Source organism: Gobius niger, assembly GCF_951799975.1.
Source record: "Gobius niger genome assembly, chromosome: 5".
Taxonomy (NCBI): Eukaryota; Metazoa; Chordata; class Actinopteri; order Gobiiformes; family Gobiidae; genus Gobius; species Gobius niger.
In genome coordinates, this window is record NC_136856.1 from 13603305 (window position 1) to 13629758 (window position 26454).

Genomic DNA, 26454 nt, shown 5'->3' on the forward strand with positions numbered 1-26454 from the left:
GTGTAAGAAGTCTAGCCTAAACATCTTCTTAGTCATACAATGCTTTTATGTAATTAATATTATGCAAATACATGTGACAGTATTCTAAGTATTCGGAATACAATACTCTGATAGGACAAAGTGATGGAATGTGCTACTTCAGTATACTGTAACTAAATACAGTTTCATAGTACAGATATATAATAACCCTTTGTTTTATCAGTACATTATTTTGTGAAGATAAAAAATATATATATAACAAAAGAGCTGCCAGGGACTGAGACAAATCACATTTGATTAAAACAATTATTCTAATGAGCAATAATGGTACAAATCTAGAAAATTGTCTTTTCAGTGGGCCAAAAGTCTATTTAAAGAGCTATTAATTTATCTTAAAGGTCACTTGTGTTCTTGATCTCAGTAGTTATAAAGTTTATAGTTTTTGGCAACAGTCAAACACTGGCCTAAACTCCACTACAGCCTACTACTCAGTGTATTACGGTAATTGCGTCATGCCAAGGGAAAGGCCATTGTGTCGGGCCTAAAGAGCAGTTCAGCGTCTGGGCTGTACATTGAAGTCAACACTGTTCCTAAAAGGGCTTGAAAGATGGCTGTGAGTTTGGCTTCGGGCAGTGTGAACCTAGAGTCGCAGCTTTTGTCCATAATGGACGTGCTGGTGAAGGCGGCGGTGTCGGAGATCATTCAGCTATTCTCCGAGAGCTCGGCGACTCTGCGCCTGCACTTAACCCAGAGCCTCCGGGAGAACGACAGTCTGCGGATGAGGGTGAAGCTCATGAGGAGCGAGCTCTTCTCTCTGAAGCTGCAAAACCGGGCTACACGGCCCTCCAGCCGCTTCGGACTCCTGAGAGCAAGTAACCCTAAACCACGAGCTAAAGCACAACAAGGTAACACTTCTGTGGATAAACAAAATATATCCTTAGTATAGCTAACATGTTTCCCCACACTGCCCCCTAGTGGGGAACCGCCATCACGTTACAGAGAACAGAACTGTTATTTATAATGCCCTTTTTCTTTACTCAAGCTGTATCCACGAAGGTTATTTCGGAGGAGAGAGTTGCCTTTACAGTCACTGAAAAGGTAAAACAAACGTCTTTTGTTGATTTCTTCATATTATAGTCTTTGTAGAAATAAAAGAAGAATGTGCTTATTCACACTCACGATACACACATTTAGACTAGAACTCAGACAAACTGAGACAAAGTTTTCTTGCTCAAATGTCTTACCTTAAAAATGTCTGTTTTTTTAGAGCACAGCTGAGGAAAGTCCGGATGTCATTGTGATCAAAGATGAAGAGGAGTCTGAAGATTGCAGTGTTATTGATGGTGAGTGAACTAATGTGTTGTATTGTTGTTGTTTTTTACAGTGTTTTAGAAGCAAACGTACTGCCAATTTCAATGTCAATGTTTTTCTGATTGTTTTTAGAACATGTATCGCATAACGCTGATCCTGGAATTGACACTCACCCAAAAATCGTCAATGTGCAAACTGTGGACGTCCCAAGTCAAGAACAAGATGCTTTTCCAAACCAGGATGATTTTTTTTATGATACACCTGATCCTTTGACATTTAGCTCTGCCATGCCCACTGCTTCACATGACCCAAGTATGACTCTTACTAACAACGGACATATGAATATGATTGACATTTTTGGGATGTCAATTACCAACCAAATTGAAAGAACACAAATTATCCAAACTGTTTCGATACCACGAAACCAGGAAATGGGTGCAGGTGCTGAGGGCAGTTCGAGCAGCCCTCCTGTCCCAAAGCAGCAGAAGTCCATTCCCAAAACTTTGTCATGCAATGTCTGCCAGGAACAATTCAACACCCGAAGTGAGCTGAACGCACATCGGGCGAGTCATACCGGTGATTCTCCGGTCACTTGTACCATGTGCGATAAGGTATTTGTGAGCAAGAACACGTTAGCCATCCACATGCGCATTCACACTGGGGTAAAGCCCTACGTCTGTCTGCTTTGCGGCAAGCGCTTCACACAAAACGGTGGTCTCCGGATCCATCTGAGGACTCATTCAGGTGAAAAACCCTTCACCTGTGAAGTGTGCCACACTAGCTTCAACAACCCCAGTAACCTGCGTCGGCATATGGTCACTCACAACACTGTCTAGCCTCGGGATCACCAGTTACTTTTGCCTACGGGCCTGCATTTCTCTTAACAGCAGCCCTCATGAGATTGAAGCCAAATAATACTATTACAATGGAATACTATTTTATAAATCAAATGTATGCTTGTGATTTAACAAGTTAAATCATTCAAGAAAAATTTACTGTAGCTAATGTTTATCTATGACCAAAAGCATTAAAGTAAGGATGTAACTGGAGACGGCTCGGGACTAAGGGCCATTTAAGTGCTCTGCGGGGCTGAATTACCCCCGGGCTGCTTATGAGCGATCACTACTCAAAAATTCTTTTGACTTTGTATTTATCTATTGTCACCAAATATATGAATATGTTCTTTCCTCTTTTTTTCTGTTTACTTGAGAATTCAAGCAAAATACTTAATCATAGATAGAAAAGATCAAAAGAATTAGATTGAAGCAATATTAACAGCACCAACTTCCAATGTTAATGTTGACTTATGTTTGTTTTGTTTACACTTATGTTGATTTTTGTATAAACAAGTTGAAATAAAAATATTGTACATTTATACATATTTTTTCCAGAACCTTTTTCTTTCGTATTATGCAAACCAATACAACATGACTTAGTCTACATATCTACGAATACTATTTATTAGCATATGTTTTATTTGTTGTTGTTTTTTATTGAAATGTTATTTTATTTATATGTTTATTTGATAGGGACAGAACAAGAAGCATTGTTACAATGACCGATGCCATGCTCATAGGCCGTATAGCTAAAAGCTAGTTGCACATACATTTCATAATAAACATTTATGAATATAATATTTTGCCAAAGTAATGGTTTGGTTAACAATAAACATCTTGCCAGGACTCATTAAGTCATTTGTAAAGAACCCAAGAGCAACATGTTCATAATACATTTTATAATTGTTGCATAACACTTAGAGACAAATAGACGTGTGACATCTTTCCAAAATTTCTGAATTACTGAACAGGTCCAAAATAAATGAGAAACAGTTTCTGGATGAGATCCACAAAACATGCAATTCATGTCCAAGTCTCTCTTGAATCTTCTTCAAAAATGTTTTACAGGGTAAAACTTGTGAACAATTTTGAAGGAGATTTCCTTTATCTTATTGGTGAGAAAAAACTTGCAGGGCAAAGTCCAGTCCAGCCCTTAGTCCAGAATGTTTTTCCTTTTAACAAACATACAGTTGTATTCCAAAATGCCGGTAGGGGGCAGCATTGTCTTGTTCTGTACCTTCTGTCGCTTCGGCGCCTGAGTTGCGTTGAAGCCTCAGCTGAATTGACCAATTTCTCAAATTCAAAAAAAGACAAAAAATGCCATGATGACAATACGCTCTGGTGAATTGATTCACATTTGCCAAAATTAACTGATGGACCTACTACCATAACAATGACTTTTTAAGAGTTACTATAAGTACCAAATCCTGCCTGCCTGCACGTACAGATTAAAAAAAAAAAAAAATCTAATTTATCACTATACAAAACATGCAAAGGTCAAATGACTGTTCACACAGAAACCTTCATGACTCAGGCTCGTGTGATCTGTGATGGCTACATGGGAGCCCTGTGTGGGCTGTGGTGGTCACCCAAAAAAGGCCCAGTCGTTGCGCGCAGTTGTGGAATGTGTTTTGTTACTTCCCCAAGAAACGCTGCTTCCTCTCTTCCTCCCTGGCCATTGTTCTTGGGCAATCAATGAAATGACATCAGTGTGAGACTGTAGTGAGGGGCCGGGAATATAAATGGGAGGAGAAATAAAAACAGGCGGAGAAAACTAAGCTGCTGCATTTCTCATTTTATTCTTCCTCTCTAAATGTGGGAGTTGCGTCTCTTTCACCACAGACTAGCTTTTATGAAGTGGCTTCGCTTTTAGTTTGCTTTTCAATACATCCATTATTACTGAACAAAACACCTGTGTGGTAAAGGAATCCGTGTGCGCCGTCTTTACGGTAAAGCCGCTTGTTGATCCCGCCCTCTCTTTGATAGCAAACTCGGTGATGTCGCTTCATCCTTAACAAGCTTGACCCAGAAGCTGCGAAGGAGAGCAAAACAGGGCAGAAAACCCACTGAACGGAATAGCCTTACGGGGGCTTGGGGACGCTTTGCAGGACGCTGTAAGTACATTTATACCCATATACTTCTGCTCTAATAACATGGTTGGTCGTGTTGATTTAGGGTGCACTGCAGCGTTGGCAAGGAGTGGTCACATCATCGACTGATGCTAATGGTTGCTAAAATGCTAAGTCTGCTAGCATGCGCTCACATGCTTTTTATTGTCTGGACAGAGGTGCTCGAGCTGCTGAAGATGATAATGCGCACGCCAGCGATGTGTCCAGTATATCGCACTGATCAGCTTTTAAAACCTCTCAGTTCAGCCGACACGCTATCCCCAGCCCCTGTGGCAAATCTGTTTGCTATGCTACGCGCTAGGCTCGCTGTTGGCACCGCTCTCACGGGGCTATATGGGTTATTGTGATGCTAACGGAGCTAGACAGCCAAACCAGGTCATCTGGGAGCTGCTAAGAAAGAGTTTCAGTTTGATATGCTCCTTTTCAACTCTTCTCTATCAGGACTGCAGTACTCGTTTAATGCACTGATGCACAACTCAAGGGGCACTCTTTGTTCTCCATTTCTATTTTGGAGTGTTTTTCTTAGCCGTATGGTTAATATGATCAACCCCGTGGTCAACGCCACAGATTTGTATTTTTTGTAAACCACTTCTTTTCTCATAAAATGGGAGAAAAGAAGAAGCAGCCGTATCTATTCCAGATGACGTCCAGGTTTAGGTCCTGTCTCATTTTGGACCTATTGGTAAACTTAACTCTTGACAGTGCTATGGTCAGGCGCCTTTACAACTGTGGCATGGACTGTGTGTACATTGACTGTGCGTTGACCTAGTTGTTCACGGTCCATTTCAAACGCCCTCTCTCCCCAGATGCATTGCATGACTTTTGCATTGCGCACAGTCCCAGTGGAATTCTTTTGCACAGATGACAATGATGGTTTTTGTCAAGTTGCAATTTCTACAAACTCCTATAGCTGCCTTTCTGTGGGTGGTGGTCTCTGGACTGTCACAGGCGGGGACAGTTCCTCTGTCAACTCTTGAACCTGTTTGGTCAGTCCTGTGTGGACTTGTTTTGGTTGCAAATGTATGGGTGGGGATAACTGTCGGTGTGTATGTGCGACTAATCTCGCCTTTACCCTGTAAACGGTGTTTATGAACAGACACATATTTTAACGCCGGGCGGGCGGGTGGTTAACCCCAGAGGCTTTAGACGATCCTCATTTCTGTTTAGATAACGTTAATTGGTGGCTAATGTAAAAATGACACCAATAATACTTAATTTAATTCAACCATACAACAAGTCCAACAAGTTGTTTTACTGTGATCTTGCTGCTGCTCTCTTGAGTTGTGCAGGTTTAGTTAAATGGCTGGGCATGCATGTTAACACATCATGCATGTAAGTGTTAGGAGGTAAGTGGATTAGTAGGTTAAAGCTTCAATCTCATTACAAGCCACGTTCATTTCAAACCGGCGCTCCATTACACACATCAGATCCATTGAACAGATGTGCATTTTTATTGCATGTGCTGTCAGTGGAGGGTGCATTTCTAAATGCAGGTGGAGAGATGCGTAGAGCGTTGTTTCATGGAGTTGACAAAGCATACATTGTTGCTACATGTGAGCGGTGCCACAGATGCCTCTCTGAGTTAAGTGAGTCACGCTGACGGACGGCCCCTGTATCAGATGTTGCTGTGACTCGTGGTGCGTCAAACTCCGTCAGATGTTGACCCCAAGACATTTGAATGACTTCTCAGCCGTGTTCATCTGTAGCTGTAGGGACATACAGTATACACACATTACAGTTTTACAAATGGTACTGGCATCTGAGGTAGTGCTTTTGGTCCTGTTTTATTGTTGATAGTTTAGTTTCAGATACTTAGAATGATATTGTAGCTAAAAAATAAAATGTATCACCAAAATGTCATTGTAATGTTAGATGACTCACATCTACCTTGCAAATGGTAGATTGGGGGAGAGCAGGTTGGGTTGGTCCTGGGGAGGGTTGGGTCTCGCTGTGTTTTAGAGCTAATAAGACAGGTCAGGTTAAAGTGAAAGGTCAGTTTAACCTGCATCCATAAATTTAATGTTTATGGATGCTAGATTGCAGCTGCCTGAAAGGTTGTTTTTTTTTTTACTCACCTAACAACTTTTAAACTTTCAACGCTCGCGCTTCACAGCTAGAAAGTCCCTGGGTCAATTCCCACCTGGATGGGGCCTTTCTCTGTGGAGTTTGCATGGTCTCCCGGTGTCTGCTTAGGCTTCTCCTACAACAAATAACATGTACAATAGGTTCATCCTCCAGCCAGGTGTTTCTGACCATTAGCCTGGCTACACATCTGGAGATGGGTGTCCGAGCGCTGGCCCACGCTGGCTGACCACTGCTTCTACATGTTGCCCCAGCGGCCTTGAGGATGGGTGAAATGGAGGGAACGAATAATAAAGTATAACTTAACTTACCGTCCCAAGCCTTTGATCCCTGACACCTGTTATACATGTTTTGGTGAAGTGTCCACCTCTGAGGAGTGAGTCACTGGATGGTCTGTTTGGTTTGCAGACCCAGACAAGGAAGACAAAGAACTTGTTGAGAATGTTGTCTTCATGTTAGGTCCCCCTTTATCTATAGGAGGTACTGACAGGTCTGCTCCATCTATTATGTTTATCTTAGTATCATAGATAAATTTTAGTGTCAACCCTGCAGAATAGTGACCCAACACTCCCCTGTCCCAGCTGGGTCAAATCATCACATTAATTATATTTGGTATAATTTTGTTTCCAGTGAATATTAAAGCCTCATGATTTAGAGACATCTACTCATTGTTCAGGAGACTGTGCGTCTAATCTATATAATGTTGAAAGCCTTGGAAGTAAAGTCTTGTGTCTGTGTGACCCAACCCACCCTGATCTCTCCTTTTTGCTAAAATGCAAGGTAACACTAAATGTGCAAAAGTTCAGTTTTCATCTTGATTTTCCAAATTTAATTCAACTTTAACCATGTTTTTGCCTTTAAATGGCAAATTTATTTGAAGTCTTGTTATTGGAATAATTATGCATGTCATTGCGCATAGACGCTTGGAAATCTTTTTTTTTTTTTTGCAAAGTATGTGGAGAGAGTGGTGTTAATTTTCATATCACAAGGGTAGTTGCTTCATGCCCAAGTATCAACTCTACCGCATAAAGATGCTCAAATGTTTATGTTTTGAAATACATCAGATGTATTTTTTTTTATTGTACACACAACACCACATCAAGCGTATTCTCTAAAGCAAATTCTTGTTCTGATATTGAAACTAAGGAACTGCTGTACAGGATGATGGCGTCTGTATTAGCCTTTCTGTAATTTCTTTTGCTTCAAGTTGCAGGCTTGTGATTTTATTTTCTTACTCTTCAATCACAATTAAAACTTGGCCCTCCAGCATCTAAAGCAAATGTGCTGTTTGGTTTGAAGCTCTTACAAAGTGCAGAACCAGCCACTTTAGATGGAGAACCACATCAAAGAGGAAGTCATTCATGGCTGTGTGATCAGCATACTGACTTGGGGGTTTTCTAACCACTGTAAAAGGTCAACCAGGAGCAGGTGGGGAGTTAACTAGCTGCTCCCTCTGCCGTTAGCGGTCTTCTCTCTGTGTGGTTATGTCGAGGAAACTATTCTTGGCCTGACCAGGTTTGATGCATCCTCGCACTCCTCAGATGCACAATCCACAACATCCTGTTTCTCGGGAAGTGGGTTTGAGGAGGGAAAGACGGGAGTGGCGTGGGGAGGAGGGGGATAGTGCTGATTGTTGTTAATGTGCGCTGAAACTGAGCTGACCTCCAAGGCTGAAACTAACAGCTGTGTCAGAGGGAGAGCCGAGTGTAAGGCAGGGGTCATATGATCGTGTCCAGGGCAGTATATAAGAGGAATGCTGAGAATGCAAATAAACGTTTTTGAAGATTGCTTACAGTGTTAAATATTAAAAGAGAAGACTATGATTACCCGCACAGTCTATTTTTCATTCTTCATCGTCAAACAAGCAGGACAGTAAACTAACTTAACAAACAAAAGAACTACTATTATCATGTAGTATCGTCTGTGGAAAAGTGTTATCAGTCATCTGTGGGAAATGGTGTTTAGTATGAATTAGGGCAGGTTGACCTGGCATACAAGTTATCTCTCTTTCTTCCCTCATGTTTAGTAGTAGTTTATTTGAGCAGTTTAACTTTTTTTTCTTTCTCCAAAATTTCACAATCATACAGTTTATGGAAGCTCAAAGGGAGTAGACTGAAGCAAGAAGTGCCTCCCCCTTGTTCGTGTAGATTACATTTGCATTTAATGATGTTACAGTAAGACATTATTTTTACATTTGCATCAGATAAACAATCCTTCCTGAGTGTTCTGCATCAGTTTCAAAACATAACTTGTTTGTGAGTTAACTTTTATCCTAATGTAGTTACAATTGTCAACATACAATGCAATGCATTTCACATCATTTCATGTTGATCAAGCAGTTTTATTTTATATAAAATACAAAGAAACAGGGTTGTAGACATGGTTAATCAGAGCGATGTTTCATAATAAACCTGAGCACGATTTAGCCCAGAATATTTCCCTTTTCCTTCCTCTAAAGTTGAAACTCTAACCAACCATGACCCGACGATTGAATCACAATTCAATAAAAAAAATGTTCTTGCACAATTGTCTCAACCTCTTACTCCCTGCCTGAACCGAGCCCATTTTCTCCAGTTTGGCTTTACCCAAAAGCTTCTTGAAAAAGTGTCAAAATAGCAGCGAAAAGAGTGCAGCAAAAACGAAGCTAAAAAAAGAAGAGTAACAGAAAATTGACTAGAAAGTGCCCAAAATACGATCAATAAGTTACAAGAAGGCAACAAAAAATGTGATCAAAAAGTGACAAACAAAAAAATACCTTGGAAGAGAAACGGAAAAGTGACAAACACGGAAACAACATGAGAAATTGGATCCAGTTAGAGGAGTTTTGAGGTCTTGGCTTTCAAGTTAGGGGTTACTCTGACCTATAGGCTGCGACCTTTTTAGATTCAGGTAAAGCTGAACTGCACTGAGTTAAGGTCGGTGGTTAAACTGTCAAGAATCAAGACTAGGACAAGCCTTCTCTTGATGTACTGCCTTTGCTGACCTTCGTGATAACATAAATATTGCCGCTTTACTCCTATAACCATATGAATTACACACAGTGCCTGAGCTCCTTGTGTGTTGCTCTAATGGTATCTTCAGTCGTACAAACTCCTCATTGTTCCCCCGACCTCCAAGACTGACAGCCGCGGATGCCTCGGACTGATCGAGGTTAAGCCACGCGCTCCGGAATGAGACGGATCCGCACTCCCAAGTCGTCCCATGCCAAGAATTATCACTGAGTTTATAATATGTCTTGCTACTGTGACAGATAGGCTCATTATGAATAAGAGGCGGCGTGGGACTATCAGGGCTGTGTTTTTTTTCTTTTTTTCTTCAGGATATCAGCGAGACGGTGATGGCAATGACCGCTGTGTTAATTAGGCTACATTTTATGGAGAGCTGCCTTTTGTGGGCGTGCGTCTTGATAACTGATGGTTATTAATGAAGGAAATGCCGTGGTATTCAAGAAATCTGACCTTAAATTCAACCAACCAACACCGGCAATGCAGTCAGACATTTCTATTCATAACAAATGCCAGATTCCCCTTAATACAGACACTGCTCACGTCAAACTTTCTTTATTTTGGCGTATGAGTCAGAGATTTAGATTTGTTTTTGTTGTCGACATTTGAAGTAGGGCTCAAACTTACTTTCACTTCCTCATTATCGGCGTTGAAAGGGCTTTTCGGTTTGGACCATTTCTGTCTCCCGCGATTGAGCAATATTGTACTTCTATCAGTTTGCACAATCACGACAGGGGTGATGCGATGCTTGTTCTTTAGTGTGTTGGATGTAAAAGGGCAACAACAGTCATCATTCAATGCGTATGAGCCCGTGTTGTGCGAGACTGCTGGTTTACAGTGAAAAGAGTGGGTGGCCCGTTGTGCTGACTCGGCTGCGGACAATGCAAGGAATTCAGCCTTAAGTTTTATCAGTCATTTCGCGCCCGCTCTTATCTTCTTGTCCCCTGCTCCTCCTCTGACTCCCGTTTCTACAATAGACTTTTTTTTTTTTACCCCCGAGCATATGTCTTTTGCGGAGCCTGGTGTTTTTCTTTTTTTTACTCATGCCTCCTTTTAGTCTGATTTCACGGACCACAACTTTCAGACGCAGCAGCTTTAGTTGCCTCTTAAAGACAAAATAAAGATAGTGTGTGCGTGATTCTTGATACATGTTATCTAAAGAGATGGTGATATGCAGTTAGGTCATATCTTCGACATGACTTCTCAGATTCTCAAAGTATATGTTGATCTCAAACTATCCAGTCTAAAATGAACAAATCCCAAAAGAATGCACAAATTTGATAGTTTACTTTACCGGGTTTACTCAGGCTGTCGGTGTTTTCCCTCTTTTGTGAAGCCCTAGTATCAGCTGTGTCTTGGCCCTGACCATATATGGGCATGAGTGGTACAGGCAGGATCTCTTACTTCAGGTGGAGAGGGCATTTTAACTGCGAGGCCCTGTAGTCAGTAACCGCTGTGTGTAAAATGACATCACGTCTCCCTGTTTAGTCATCGCCAGCTCCCATGCAAATCCCGCTTTGGTTTTTGAAAAAAAAAAATGTTGTGGTTTAACGCTCGCCACTCCTTATTTTCCCATCAGAAAGTCCTCCCCACATGAGCCAAGCGACAAGATATGCTCCATGAGTGTTTTATCATCAGGGAACACCCACTACAATTAGGTTTTTTTTACCGTTAAGAAAAGTGTTGCAACAGTCTGCCCACATGTGCGTTTTTGTCTGGCTCATTTTGTGTTTGCCTAATCAGATTAACTTGAAAATATGACTCAGCTTCACAGTTCACACACTTCTACTTCCCCAAGTGCACAATTCCCTCTTTATTGTTTATCTATTTTAAAAGACTACCGTTTATCTGCACATTTTAGTATTCAAGGCTAAGAATACTCAGAGGGAAGTAGCTGATATTTGCTAGACTTTGAAAGACATTCGGAAATTTGACCAGCCCCCTTTTTTACCATCTCGTCCAACCAGTCCAACAAGAGCGTTGATTCCCGCTTTTGGAGCTGGGGGTTATGTGGAACTGAAGCGGTGAGTGTTAGTCAAAGGATGAATCAGCAGGTAAAAGCATCGACTTACACGTTTGGTTTGGTCGAAACAATGCCTTTGTTGGTTCAGTCAAGACAAGATAACGGCCACAAAGACGCAACAGGTTGAGCCCAGGTCAGGTTCAGGAAAAGATTAAGGATTTAGATGAACTGTCCTGCGGCATTGTGTCTGAAGCAAAAGTGGAAAGGGTAGTCGAGTAACAATTCCTAACATCTCTCATTTTGCTTTTTGCTGTGGAAAGGTGTATTCAAGTGTTAAATTGGTTCTGTGTCTTGTGGTTTGGATGCACAACGTCATTGGGAAAAAAAGTGTCATTAAGTTTGTTGTAAAAGTACAAAAAATACTGAATGAAATCATCCCGTTTCATCTAGTGGTCTGCGTGTGAATAGATGTCCAACCTGTAATATTAATCGTATGTTATTAGCAGCAGTGTCCCTCCCTGCACCTGCTCAGGGTCTACAGTTAAATAAGGCCATCTTTGTTTGTGTACTAGTCCCTGCACGGACACACTACCACACTGTCCTCCTGTGTCTAACACCGCACAGACACAAGGTTTGACTGAGCGTCGTGGCATTGCTTACAGCTGCTGACACACTTTGTGGTGCGAGTCACTCTTTCTCACATTACTGATGGTGCAGTGTAAGTTTCCTTTAGATTTCTTCACTATTAATATGCTGTACAACCATGTTATTTTGGATTATAAGAGGAAGGTTTTTGGTATTAAGTTTAAAGATGTGTTTGAAGATGAACATGCTCTTTATTTTCCAAACATGCAACAAAGGCAAGGCTTCACCGATTGAAAATGGCTCTATTGTGTCCACCTTTTATGTGAAATTGCTTGTGATTTTAAAACCCTTTTACGCTTGAGCTGCTCGTCCACATTAGCTGCAGGCCGTGCTCTGCTCTCATGTAGAGTAAATAAAGGGTGTGGCCTCAGTTTGAGCCGCTACTGTGTTTCTTTGTGTCTTGGAGTGATTGTCTTTGCAGAGCAAACGCGTGGCCTCGTTGACATGCTTGTATGGTATTCTCACTATGTTGCTGCTTTTCAGACGGAGGTGCCCATACTAAAACAATCTCCCTCTCTCTCTTTCTTTCTGTCTCAGTTCTGTGCAGTTCCCTGTTGATCCACCTGTTTCTGGGCTTGGTGCTTCTGTTCTCCTCTTCCCATGAGCAGCTAAAGCTCAGGGCATTTGGTGCGATACCTCCACCTGTTCTACTAAGCCACGCCCCCCGGTGAAGGTGTGTATTCACAGCTGGTACCTTGTCTTTTGGTGAATGCTGCATGCAAGTTATGGATATTATTGGTTTATTTCCTGCAAAAAATCCCTGCACATTTGCTCAAGCTTACCCGCACTTGTTTCTGAGGATACAAGAAAAGTAGGGTATAATTGACACTTAAATAGGCATAAAACGAACACTTTCTTGAAAGTTTTCTTATGCTTCCACATAATGGAATTAGATGGTTACATGAAACAAAGAGCAGTTTTTGTTTTTCCCCCCAAAAGACACTTTCCAATCATGTATAATATATGTTGCAACATCAGTCGTTACAAAAGTCAAGGGGTCATTATTTCCCCCAAAGGGCAAATTGTTTTGCTGCACCTACATGCCAAACCACCTTCGCAAATCACAATGGGGGAAAATGCAAAGCACTAATGCCTTAGAAAGTATCTAAAGCCATGGTTCCCACAGTCACCTGCAGCTTCAGCCGGGCCCTGAAATAGTTTACCCCCCATATTCTGCTGTGGTTGTTTTTGGGAAAGGAGTGCCTTTATTTTGGGCCCGCTCCCTTTAGGCTGCTGCATGTGTAACTGTGTGCTCTGGGCTGTAGTGTGTATGGAGCAGTGTGAGAGCGCGGCGGCTCTGCTGGAGTCCGTCAGGGAGCAGGAGGTGCAGTTTGCGCAGCTGAGCCGGGCCCTGGAGGAGGAGAGGAGGAGAGTGGGCCTCCCCGCAACCAGCCCCTCCGGCCTGGGGCTCCCTCTGCCCCACAAGCAGGTAACCTCCACCAGCCGACGTCATGAAACCACCTGAGGCAGAGGTGGGGAGAGGAGTTTAAAAAAAGTTCCCATGCAAAAGCAGTTGGTAAAAGACAGAAAGAAAAACCTAGTTAACTATGTTGCAGCTGTGGAAGGTCAATGCACACGTGACACAATGTAACGAGTCATGTATTTTTTACAGATTAAGGAAATTAAATTTTGTATTCAAACTGCCAAAACATTAAAAATATATAATGTAATGAGTGTATAGACATACAGTAGATGGAGAATGCTGTATCAAAATACTTGTTTTTCTAAGTTACTCGGATAGGAAGGTAAAATGTGGAGATGAAAGCACTTCTGTGTGGAGCAGTTGTATTGAAGTAACTTGTAATATGAGTAAAGGTAACGGATTACCACCCACCTCTGCCTGGAGGCCACTGTCGGCCTCTCAAACCTGATCTGTTCATTCAGTATCAGTATCAATCATGATCATCTGCCAGTGTTCAGTGCCTGTTTCTTGATCAAGCCATTCTGGCTTCTGTCCAATGCAGTCATGCGTTCATCATGCATCTGTGAAGCCCCATCTGAAATGCGTTTCAGTCCATGCCTGTACATTCCTCCAGTGCCTTCAACATGCCACAGATTGTCATCCTCAGCACAGTCTGTTCTCAGCATGCCTTGCTTTGTCACTCACCGGATGCACTCACCTTTTCTCACCACCTGTTGTGGAATTCCTGTTATTTTCCTCTGTTTCAGCATGTCTTGGTCACGGTTTGTGGTCACCCTCATGCATGTGCTGCTTCACAAGTCAAAGCAAAGTGTCGTTTTTGTATGTTCCCACTCTTTATCAGCTGTTGGCCTTGACATCTAGTTTTATGATGATGTCAAGTAAAACCATATTCCAAAATGTAAACATTTATTGAAAACAGTTATTAAGCGAAAGACTAAAGATAATTGTGCTGATCCTCTTCACATTGATGAGGTTTGGTCTTTCCGGCCCTTATACTGGAGTTATCCTCAAAGCTGATAATGATTGACGCATCTTTTCAATAAATTTATTGAAAAGACGTGTCAGTATAAACACATGCATGAACCATGTTTTGGTCTTTTGCAGATTACACAGTTGATTCCTGCTTTTAGTTGGTCATTGGATTAGTTTACATAAGCAAAAGTGCAGACAAATCATTTTGGTAGTCTGACTTTGCAGTGCAGTCTTTTTATAGCAGTACTGCCCCCATGTGGAGATAAAATTAATTACGCTTTAATGAAGATTTATGCTTTTATTACTAAGCGCAGGATAAAGTCTAATACTTTTCAACTTGAGGGGCACATCCTGAACTGGAGCAATCCAGTGTTTTCACAAGTGATGAGCGTAAAGACGAATGTCTGCATTCCAAGTGTCCTCCTACACATTTGCCAGTGACTCATTTTTACATGGGGAGCTTTGTTAAGCAGACGGCTGCAGTCATTTGTTTCCCCGAACTTCATATAAAAACTCCAGTAATGGATTTGCAAGACTAAAATTACCTTTTATTTGTAGACTTTATTGATGCACAAGGGAAATAAGTTGCTTGCCGTAGAACGTAACAAAGAAAGAAAGAAAGAAAGAAGAAAGATATCATTATAAAGAATGGAAGTAGGGCTAGTTATTTACAAATAAATAATAAATAAAACTGTGCACCCCTAAAGAACGGAAAAGTCCAAGCCAAAAATGTGCAAGATTTCGGTATGAATCCTGAAGAACTGCTACTGTAAAGTGAACGCATTTAGCCTATAATAGTCTTTTTTTTGTCTTTGCAGAACGGGCGCTTGTGTGATGCAGATATTGAACGCTTGAAGCTGACTGATCCATATATAAACGGCACACAGGTATGTTTTTCAGCTCACTGCGCCCTTTGGCTGCCTTATATAAAATATGAGGAGTTTTAAACATTTTATTGGATTTTTGTGTACGTGTCTGGGCTACAGTACAGAATGGTGGACCCGGCTCACAACTCTGTAGACGACGGCTACACACCAGAAGACGACTCCCATGAGGCACATTCAGTGTTTTCGGATGAAGGAACAGTCCGGAGACAAGATAATGGGGTAGGCTGACAACTCCAAACCTATTACTGTGAAGTAGATTTAGAGATTGTGCAGTTAAAGGGAGTCTAGGCCAGTGTTTAAGGAGATGGATTTGACTATTGAGCATCTATATTATTGTTTTATTGTTGACCAGAGTGGAATAATAATTGCGGTTGTTGACCATTGCAGATCAAGAAGCCGATCTCGCGCACAGTCTTGCCTTCAGACTCGATGTCCATTGATGGAGGCATCGCGTTGCCTGGAATGGGAATGTACAGTGCCACTTTGGACAGGCCCTACAGACAGACGGGGGTCCCAGACTACCCCACTGCCACAGTCCCCCGGAATTACCACTATGGCCCTGTGGGGGGATTCGACGACTACAGGGCAGGCCCTCCCTCAGAGGCCTACACAAGTTTAAGCAGAGGCTCGCACATGGACGAGCGTTATAGGTAAAGGACTCCCCGTTAAGATTTTTAAAGAATACTATGGTTTGGAGATATATTTATAAAACAAAATGATATTTGCAGGCCTGTTGACGGCTACAGAACCTTAGATTCAGGTTACCGTGCCCCGAGTCGGCAGCAGATGGACCCTTATGCAGCACAGCCCCAAGTGGGACGGGGGATGAGGGGCATGGGGTCTGCCATGGACATGAGGTATGGACACGGACATTACGGCCTGGAAGATGACCAGCGCAGTGTGGGGTATGATGACTACGGGATGGGACCCCCTCCCATGCACCCGGGAGGCTACGGCACCATGCCTCGACTCGGAGCGGGTCCTGCTGGCATGGACAGGAGAAGGCTAAGGTGAATTACCGTACTAAAAGAGGTGACGTCTAAAATCTGCAGGTTTGTTATACTTCGACCTGTCCGTCCTCACAGGAGCTGTGAAGACACTTTAGACTGCGATGCTGGTGTGGACCCATACACCTGGGGTGTCCCGATGACGTTGGAAAGAGGGAGCATGGCCTCTCTGGACAGCACACTACGCAAGGCTCCTCCCGGCTCATGGAGACAACCTGAGCTTCCTGAAGTTATTGCCATGTTGAGTTATCGCCTCGATCCTGTGAAGACCAACGCTGCAGCCTTCCTGCAGCATCTCACCTTTAAAAATGACAAGGTAAACTCCTCTATAGCGCAGTGTCTATCTGCTGATCGTAAAGAATGCCTGGAGTCTGGATAAATCCTGATGTGAATCATGTTTGTAGGTTAAGTCTGAAGTGCGTCGTCTAAAGGGTATTCCAGCCCTAGTGTCTTTGCTGGACCATCCCAACAAGGAGGTGCACCACTCGGCCTGTGGAGCACTGAAGAATATTTCCTATGGGCGGGACCATGACAACAAAATTGCCATTAAAAATTGTGATGGAGTACCAGCTTTGACCAGATTGCTTCGAAAAACACACGACCAAGACCTTACAGACACCATCACAGGTATCGCTGCACACACATTATTAACATTTTGTTTTTACATTTTCAAATAATTAATTGTTAAAAAATCATGTTATTTCAGGGACTTTGTGGAATCTCTCATCACACGACTCTGTAAAGATGGAGATAGTAGACCATGCCCTTCATGCACTCGCAGATGAGGTAGTAGTGCCTCATTCAGGCTGGGAGCGTGGAGGGAACGGGGGAGAGGAGAGCTGCAAACCACGGCACCTTGAGTGGGAGACTGCCTTGACCAACACAGCGGGCTGCCTTAGGTACATCATAAGACTGTATAGTCTGAACCCGGATATTACGTTTTACTCTAGTTTAAACCATTTGCGTCTTTTACAGGAATGTGAGTTCAGAACGAAGCGAGGCCAGGCGAAAGCTGCGGGAGTGCTCTGGTTTGGTGGATTCACTCATGTACATCGTCCAGTCGCAGATCAACCGCAAAGATGTAGATAATAAGGTAAGGTTATTGGTCACATTTGTATTTATGGATAATTTTTAGTCACAGAGCAGTAGAGAGTCTTAAATCCAAAGGGTGCATGTACCTTCTTCACCAGTTACCCTCCCCACTTTAACTCCAGTTCGGCTTTACCTAAATCTAAAAGCGTCTCAACTGAAGAATTCACAAGCCTATAGGATACTTTAACGCCTCATTTGAAAGCTAAGACCTACAAAACTGATAGTATCTTTTTTGTCACATTTTTGAAGAGTCTTTTGTCGCCTTTTTGGCACTCTTTTGTTGCTTTTTTTTTTGCCTTTTCATCATTTTTTTGTTGCTTTTTCTTGTGTTATTGTTGCTTTTCCGGCATCTTTTCCATCAAATTTTTGCCATTTTTTTGTTGCGTTTTCGTTCTTTTTTTCGTCACTTTTTGACGCTTTTTTTGAAGAAGCTTTTACATTTGTTCTCTGTTCAGGCGGGGGTTAAGAGATTATTAGACGTCTAAGTCCTAATTGGTTTGGAAAGATGGATTTATGTAAATTGCGATCTACCATTTTAATTCACTTTCATTATATATTTTTTTGTTTAATAGTAAAAGATGATTTTAACAAAACTGGGTCAGTACTTCACTGCACAGTTTGCTCGGTCACTTTGTTTATCCTCGTCCTAAGTTGTTACTTTTCCTTTTGCAGTTGGTGGAGAACTGCGTCTGCCTCCTGCGGAATCTGTCCTATCAGGTGCACAGGGAGATCCCGGGGTGTGAGCGCTACATCGACAACACCCCTCTCAGCCAAGGAGGTGCTCACGGTCCTAACAAAGGCGGCTGCTTTGGCTCTCGAAAAGGCAAAGGTTGGTATCGCGTAGCTTTAGCAGGTCATGATCAGAAACATTGGCTGGTTACGATGGTTCACTGCTGATGGGTTTGAGCTTGGTGGTGGCAGAAGCGCCTGTTGCTGGTTTTCACACTATTCCACCTTTTCTTCATCCTTTTTCCTTTCTCCAAAACTCCTCCCACCCTCCTCCTTCTTGCCTCCCCTCCTTGTTTTTGTTTAGACGAGTGGTTTTCAAAAGGTAAGTCTCATTTTGATGTTTTTTGAGAATTGAAAAAAAAAACTGACCTCTCCATCGCCATTACCCATTTGACTAACGTTTATTTCTCGAATGTGCTCATCATTGTATTCACCATAAACATATTTGAATGTGTTCAGTTCACAAGCATGCTCAGAAGTCGCACATGGCATTGCATGGTCACTCATCAGCTTGTCCAATGGCTGCATGTCACAGAGAAACCGGGCTACGTAGAAATGTAATCTTGAGTTTAATCTTTTGTTTTATTTTCATTCCTGCAGGAAAGAAGGACGGAGAAGATGGAAGTGCGGACCAAGTTGACATTCCAAAGAGGACAACGCCTGCCAAAGGTATGTCTGTGATGAACGCTCTCAGATTATTGAGAATTACAGCCTTTAATTAACATGCTCCATCTTCTATTGTATTATTTAATCTTGACCGTTTTTTTTTTCTGTGCCTCAGGATATGAGCTTTTGTTTCAGCCAGAGGTGGTGCGAGTTTACACTTCGCTTCTCAGAGAAAGCAAAAACCCCTCCGTGCTGGAGGCCGCCGCTGGTGCCATTCAAAACCTTTGTGCTGGACGATGGACGGTATGTGATATTACTGAGTTTTAACCCTCACCTTAACTGACTGGAGAGCTTACAGCCTATAGGCCAGGGAAGCACACCATTTGAAAGCTAAGGCCTGCAAAACTCATCTAAGCTTCTTCCTTGGTTTTTTGGTCTCACATTTAGTTGTTTTTGTCACGTTTTCCTTGCTTTGTTTGGCACATTTTTTCAATTTTTTTGTCATGTTTTCTTTGCTTTTGTTTTGTTGTTGTTTTTAGTGTAGCTGTAATCAAGTCACAAAAATGCGACCAAAACATGCCGAAAATACAACTAAGATGACAATTATAACTAAGAAGAGGCTTATATTAGTTATGTAGGTCTTGGCTTTCAACTGAGGCATTATACCGGCCTATAGTCTTTAAGCGACAGTCCAGAAGCTTTTAGATTTGGGTAAAGCCAAACTGGAGAAAATGCACTCGGTTAAGGTGGGGGGTAAGAGGTTATATTTGCTCATTTTTAGTAGTTTTGGACGGTCTTGATATAAGATTGCAAGTGAAACAAGCATTAATTCACTTAAAATAAGAGAAATGAACCTCTTGTACCACTTACCACCTTAACCAAGAACATTCTCCAGTTCGACTTTACCCAAATCTAAAAGCTTCCAGAAAAAAAATATAAAAATGAGACGCAACTAATGATGAAAAAGCAGCAAAAAGGGCAACAAAAAAGCAATCGAAACACAACAAAAAAGCGCTATAAAGTGACAAAGCTGCAACAAAATAACCAAATGCGCGGAAAAATCTCAGACCAGTTTTGAAGGTCTTAGCTTTCAAATGAGGCGTTATACTGGCGAGAAGCTTTAAGCTGTGCCAAAATTAAGGTCTTGAAGCCACCAGATACAAAAATACAAGCATTCATTTTATTAGTTTTAAAAAAGTGAATGGCATTTTTCAGGGATTTTTCAACAAGCAAACCTCTACTGAGCCTTAACAGAGAGCGAGGTCGTCTCCAGCTCGTCTCCATGGAGATGTAGACTAAAGGCAGCCAAATATGTGATTCAAATAGGTTTTTTTTTTAATTACCCACTGAATACAGAGCATTTTCTGTGTGGAGCTAGTCATTAGGAGCATGTTTTGTATTTCTGACAGCAGTGTTATCCAAAATGTTGCGCCGTGTACCTTTTTTAAGTGGCACCAAAAGGCATGAAATTGGATTCTAACTGGCATTAAATCTATATTTCTTGGAAAATAATGACATTGCTTGACTGTGCCTGTTTTCACTGCGCAAGTTTGTCACAGATTTTTTTTTTCCTTTTGTGGCGTTAGAAATATAATATTGGGACATGGCAAAAAAAAAGCATTAGACTTGACTTGCTACTGGTTTAAGCCTTGCATTAGTTTTTCTTTCTCTATCACAATGACTCTGTTTTCTTGGAAATGGTGTTTAGAGATCAAAATAAAAGTCCTTTTACTGTAGTTTGTTTGCATTTGAGAACCACTGCCATGTTGTTTATGTATTCACAATTATTACACATTTGTTCTCTTTAGTATGGGAAGTATATTCGGGCCACTGTGCGGCTGGAGAAGGGTCTTCCAATGATGGCGGAGCTACTGGCCCATGGCAACGACCGAGTGGTTAGAGCCATGTCCGGAGCCTTGAGAAACCTTGCCATTGACAATCGAAATTGCGAACTATTAGGTACATTTGCCCACTTTTTTTTTATCAACTTTGCCTAAGCTGTCTGATACTTGAGCTGAAATCTGAAATTGAATCACTCACTTTCATGTCCTCTGTAGGCTTACATGCAGTGCCTCACCTCGTGGCTAATCTCCCTGGCGGTCAAAGCCAGTCGGGACGCACCCTTTCAGAGGAGACCGTGGTGTCCGTTCTGAGCACCCTCACTGAGGTACTCGGGAACAGGCTAGAGGCAGCCAAAACTCTGAGAGCGTCCCAGGGCATCGAGAGGCTGGTGCTGATAAACAAAGACGGGTATGCATCCTGGAAGTGCTTCTTAGTGTTGTCAGCTCATTCATAAAAACTTTATTGTGAATCACATTGGGATAGCATTTTTATATATATTATATAGAGTTAATGATATATTTGAACAGATGGTGTAAATTCTCAGTCTTCCAGTTGGATAATTAAATCTACTAAACAGCAGAACTTACTTGTTAGAAGCTAAATCCGATATTTTATGCTGTACGTAAATGGCCAGTAAATGCAGTGTTTGTGGTGTTCATGTGCTGCAGAAAGCGTTCGGACCGCGAGGTGCGAGGTGCTGGGCAGGTGCTCCAGCTCATCTGGGCTCACAAGGATCTGCGGCGGCCGCTGGAGAAAGACGGGTGGAAGAAAACGGACTTCATGGTGAATCTGAATCCTTCGGTCAGCGCCAATGGCCCCAGCACTCACGCCAACGGCACCTACGAGGACAGCACGACGCCACTGCTCGACAGAGGTCAGGCTCCAATGCGTTTTAGTTACAGCCATTTAAGTAAAAAGTATTTTGTAGCAGGACATTATAAAAATAATCTGATTTATTTGTTTACTTTGAATAAATCCTTTTCGTAGTCCCTCTGGGGGGTAATTGATGTGTTAATGGCATGATTGGGTGGTCTTTCATCTCCCCCAGGTGTCTCTGTCCAGAAAACCACAATTGCAACTTCACTGCTCTGACCCTGAGGGGCAATACACACAAATAGAATAACAAAGAAGAAGCAAACAGGCAAAGCTAACTGTGGGCTAGCTAGCTACTTAACAGTATCTACAGCTAAGTTTGATTGAAACAATTATCTCCATTGTCTAATTGAGTTGTACAACATCCCTCTTTCCCTTTGCCTTTTCTGAGCGTAGTATTTACTTAAGGACAATTAATGAGTATTAAAAAATGTAACGTGCTACGGCACCTGCAATGGCACTTATGGCTTCTAGGGGCATGAGTTACTTAATTCTGCTTTAAATATTTGTCACACAGTCTAGTGCTAAAAATGAAACAGAGGCTAAATAAAGTAATGTCTATTATTTGTGTTTTTTATAGGTGAAAAGAGGGATATGATTCCTCTTAATAATCTTGGCCCTGGTAAGTATTTTACTTATTCTTTTCCCTCCAAAATGTTTTGCCACATATAAAAGTAAACTTTCCTTTGTTCTGTGGTAGAAGCCTACTCTACACTGGACCAGAGGAAACACACTCTGGACGACAGCGCTGTCACTTTACCAGTACGTATTGCAGCACTTATGCCTTCATTCACAAACTGCACTGCCCACTGAACTTGGCTAACCCCAAACACCTATTAACAGCTTTTCCTTTTTTTTTTTTACTTTGAACTGCTCTCATGCTCACTGCTTCTGTCTCTCTGGTTTTCTCTCAGCGAGGGGTGTATGGGGCCAGAAAGGGCTCCCTGCCCCTGTTGGACTCCTACGATGGTTAGCCCTCCCCTCCCTCCTAACCCCTCTGCATGTAACAGCATGGTATGTCCAACTCACCTCTCGACCCGCATGGACTTCAAGTTTTTCTAGCCTGGCCAGCCAATCTTTCCCACTTTCTTATCTTGGGGCACTGTTTTTGTTAATTCGCTATTTTTTATTTATTTTTTAACTCAAAAAGGATTTATCTGAAGCAAGTCGTGTGTTTTTGAAGTCAGCGTCCAAATCGCAACATCTAGAGGCTACTCATTGAGTCATCTTCATCTACGGGTCCATTTAGTTGAGTCACTGATGAGGCTCAGTCCCTGCTTTCAACAAAATGAGAATACAGAAATGCCTAAGTGTTGAACCGTCATAAGCCTAGGTATTCACTGGGAGAATACCCAGGCTTTTGCGGCTTATGTGGATTATGGACCTATTTTTCAGCAAATGATTAGCCGGGTCAGGCTTTATGCAATGCTTTGTTTCTTTCTCACCTCTTTGCATTTATTAGGGCTTAGCTTTACCAATGAACCATCTTCCTACTGCGTTAATATTAAATATACACATTTGAAATAAAAACTAAATGGGATGGCTGGCCAAGCTAAGGGTTTTCTGTTGTCTCCTAAAACTTAATCTTCTGTGAAACCTCTTCTTTTCTAAAGGTGGATATTGAGTATTTTGTACTGACATTTCTGTATTGTATATGCCCAAGTGTGCTACTGGAGTACAGTGCTATCTGTATTGTTTCAGTGTGGTGGTGAATAACCCCAAAATGAAGTGGTATAAGTTGTTGTCTCTATTCGTGCTACAGTGACTGGTCTTTAATCCCACTTCTTGTGTGAACGCCCCCCGTGACCGTACATTTGTCATATGTTTAGGAAATGCTTATGTAACAGCTGCGTAATATATTAACAAATTATTTTTACCGCCGCAAAATATTGATCGCCGATGGTCTTCATTTTCAAAAGTTTTACTTCTTTCTCTTTTTTTTTTTACTAACACTCAACCTAAAACAAAAATTGCATGATAACTTAAAGGCTCTTTTTTTTTTTTTTTTTTTGACCTTATTTAGTTCCATGTTAACCACATTTTGGTGTAAATTTTTATTATTTAACTTTAAAAAAAACAACTACAATTTCACTATCATTTCATCACAAGTTAGTTAAGAGCCTATTGATAGCTCTTAACCCCCACTTTAACCGAGCGCATTTTCTCCAGTTCAGCTTTACCCAAATCGGAAAGGTTACAGCCTATAGGAGAGTGAAAAGCCTCATTTGAAAGCTAAGACCTACAAAACTGATCGTAACTTTTTTGTTGCACATTTTTTTAAAGTGTTTTTGTGTGTTTTCTTCTCTTTATTATGACTTTCTTTGTTGTGTTTTCCTCAATTTTTTGTTGCTTTTTCAAAACTATTTTTGTGGCTTTTTTAAAGCGCTTTCGCCGCTTTTTTGTATTGTTTCATCACGTGTTCGTCATGATTTTTGTCGGACTTTTGGGTCTTTTATGTTGCCTTTTCATTACTCTTTATTCTTGTTTTTGTTGCTTTTCCAGCATTTTTTTGACGCTCTTTTGCTGCTATTTTGTCACTTTGTTTTGTTTTTTCCGGACTGGAGAAAATGTGCTCGGTTCAGGTGGGGGTTAAGAGGTTAATAGTTATTAAGCATAAGCAGCAATATGTTGTTTTTGTTTGTTTTTTGTTTGTTTTTCTCCACTTAAAGCGTTCTCCTCGTCTTGAGTATCGGTGTTAGTTTACAGTGTGCTATTGCTATACTTATACCACAAAGTCAGTCCTTGTTCTTTCTTGTGAATGTCCTCCTTGTTACTTTCTAAAACACTCCTGCGATGATGTGTTTCACTCACGCATCTGTTCTTTGTTCCCACAGAAAAACTAATCGTGTGCATCACTCAGACCGGGCCGTCCCTGCCCTACCACTGCTACTGAAGAGAGATCCCGATGCACAAGACCCCCCTCCTCCTCTGACGGGATTTAACTATGAGGGTCCACATCCAAAGAAACTGTTCGCAGGCAAAACATCACATGCAGCACATAGTGACACTAGACACCCACTTTTCTACAAACCTATTGTAGCAGACAGAATATATTCAGTTTTTAAATTATTATTATTATTATGTATCGGCAATCACCTTTGTTGACAATCATTTAATTTTGGTGTTGTCATTCTTGTTCCTTTTCTCTTGCTATTGTCGGCATTTTGGTAAGAATTTGTCATGGTGAACTTATTGCTGCCAACACTGCATCCTATTGATAAAAATGTTCTTCTATGTAGGCTATATTCTGTATATAAAAAGAAAATGGGATGACTGTGTCAGGTGTGGCTTGTTAATTTAAATCGCCCCTTTGTCGGGACTGTTGGGAGTTTTTGGACTGGCTGACATTTTGGCAGGATGAGAGCGACTTGTAGATCGAGAATGTTGTTAATATAGGCTTTATTTTCCTGTGTAGAGGTATTTTCTCCTGTTTGGGTCAGAGACGAGCGTGCAGATGCCAGGCGTGTGTATATTTGTCATACGGTAAACCTGTGATTGTGTGTATGTGCGTCAAACGGACCTTAATGCATATGTTATTCTTACGTGTGCACAGAGCAGACCTTTCTTCATAATGTCTGTCGATTGCACGCTCCTGTGACAACTTTGTGTCAGTTGTTTTGTACAAACCACCTCTTTTTTTTTTTTGCTCTTTACCTTTCCTCCACTGATTATTTGATTTCCAAAGCTTAGCAGAAACGTGTCAAAGTAAAGAAATAAACACTACTAAACCACTAACTACAAGCTAACCGTTTATTAATTCCAACACTTGCAGAGGGGCGAAGTGTAATATTGCGAATCTGCTGCTTTTTTGACAATGTTGCGCATAACATGCACATTTTTACAAAAGAACCCAGACTGATATCCTCAAAGGAGCTTCAATATGTTACGTTTTAATTGTGATAAATTGAGCACATTTTGAACCGACTTTTTACAGCTTTGTTTTTTCTACTGTTACTGCGTATTTTAACGGTTTTAGTTCGACTGAGCAGAATATTGATTTTTTTGTTTTTGTTTAATCCCTGGTTTTACCACAGTTGTTTTTAAGGCAAAAGAGACCAATCATCTTTGTTTTTTTATAACTCCACACACATTATAGTATATTTGTAATGTTGCCTATCCATGTAAAATTATGATGTACCATTCGTACCTGCCTTGGCTCTTGAGAAGTTGCTTTTTCAGTATAATATGTAACTGGTTATACTGTTGTTTTTTATAAATAAAGATGTTTTCCTAGATTAAGGCTGTGGCGTCATTTGTGTCGTTTTGGTGGGAAATATGAGTCGGGACCCTGTGCCAAGTCAATTAACGCGTCTAATTAAAGATGGGTCTTTGAGAGAAACCCCATACTCCTTAGACTCGCTAAGGCAAGACTGTTGTGACAGGTTAGCACTATGTTACACATCCACCCCCCTGGTCCTTTTCACTACACTAATTATAGGGCTAATCCCTCTAAATGGTCAACTTGCTATTATCCTTTCACTAAAGCTTCCAAACATAACCATTTGATGCCATTGCAGAGATCGAAGGCTTCTGAGACAAAAGTGTTGACATCTCAAGCTTTCCATTCATTTCTTGTTGGCTACAGAGCAGTTCACTGACAGATACCAGTTACTATGCAAATACAGAGCAGCGTGAGGCGAAAGGGTCTAGTGAGGACATAAAATCATTTGGTCGTGCAGCATATGAAACTTACCCAGCAGTGAGTAAAATGCAGCTGTTGTGACACATGCTTTTGGGTGTGTAAAAGTTTTACATTAGTGACTGTAAATCTATTTAGAGTCCCTGACCCTTTTGCGACTCTGTAGTGAATTTTGAGAAGCCAAAAGCTACTCTTAAAAGTCCCTTAAGACCATTTCATTCCACATGATCAAAGGAGCTATAAACCGGTGGTTCTCAAACTGTGGTACGTGACCAGCTTCAGCAAGTTCCCAGGCTCTGATGCCGGACAAGTGTTTAACTACAAACTCATTTATGTATTAAGGTTAAGCTGTACTTTATTGATGTTGCTGGGGTGACCTGTAGGAGCAGTGAGCAGCCAGCGAGGGCCGGCGCTCAGGGACCCATCTCCAGATC

The 26454-nt window shown here is 41.5% G+C and overlaps 2 protein-coding genes across 7 annotated transcripts; both read left to right on the top strand.

Annotated features, from left to right (window-relative positions):
* Positions 1-451: 451 nt before the first annotated feature.
* On the top strand, positions 452-2347 carry LOC306963005 (uncharacterized protein). 2 transcript variants are annotated; one of them, XM_079556428.1, is made up of 4 exons: positions 452-895; positions 1036-1077; positions 1247-1322; positions 1423-2347. In XM_079556428.1, the coding sequence occupies exons 1-4, from the start codon at positions 587-589 to the stop codon at positions 2124-2126; spliced, it is 1131 nt and encodes a 376-aa protein (XP_079412554.1). In that variant the 5' UTR covers positions 452-586; the 3' UTR covers positions 2127-2347. The 2 variants fall into 2 exon arrangements, with proteins under 2 accessions (XP_079412554.1, XP_079412553.1); XM_079556427.1 differs by having other exon boundaries at positions 452-884; positions 1022-1077.
* Positions 2348-3958: 1611 nt separating this feature from the next.
* On the top strand, positions 3959-25614 carry LOC306963733 (catenin delta-1-like). 5 transcript variants are annotated; one of them, XM_079557422.1, is made up of 22 exons: positions 3959-4240; positions 12488-12623; positions 13216-13379; positions 15164-15232; positions 15332-15451; positions 15620-15882; positions 15961-16242; positions 16318-16555; positions 16644-16866; positions 16946-17138; positions 17215-17332; positions 18004-18160; positions 18365-18382; positions 18661-18729; positions 18842-18969; positions 20475-20625; positions 20724-20916; positions 21177-21382; positions 21962-22003; positions 22082-22143; positions 22296-22350; positions 24216-25614. In XM_079557422.1, exons 3-22 carry the CDS (start codon positions 13221-13223, stop codon positions 24272-24274), a joined length of 2805 nt encoding a protein of 934 aa, XP_079413548.1. In that variant the 5' UTR covers positions 3959-4240; positions 12488-12623; positions 13216-13220; the 3' UTR covers positions 24275-25614. The 5 variants fall into 5 exon arrangements, with proteins under 5 accessions (XP_079413548.1, XP_079413549.1, XP_079413550.1 ...); XM_079557424.1 differs by having other exon boundaries at positions 3960-4240; positions 22296-22395; XM_079557423.1 differs by lacking the exon at positions 18365-18382.
* Positions 25615-26454: the final 840 nt, after the last annotated feature.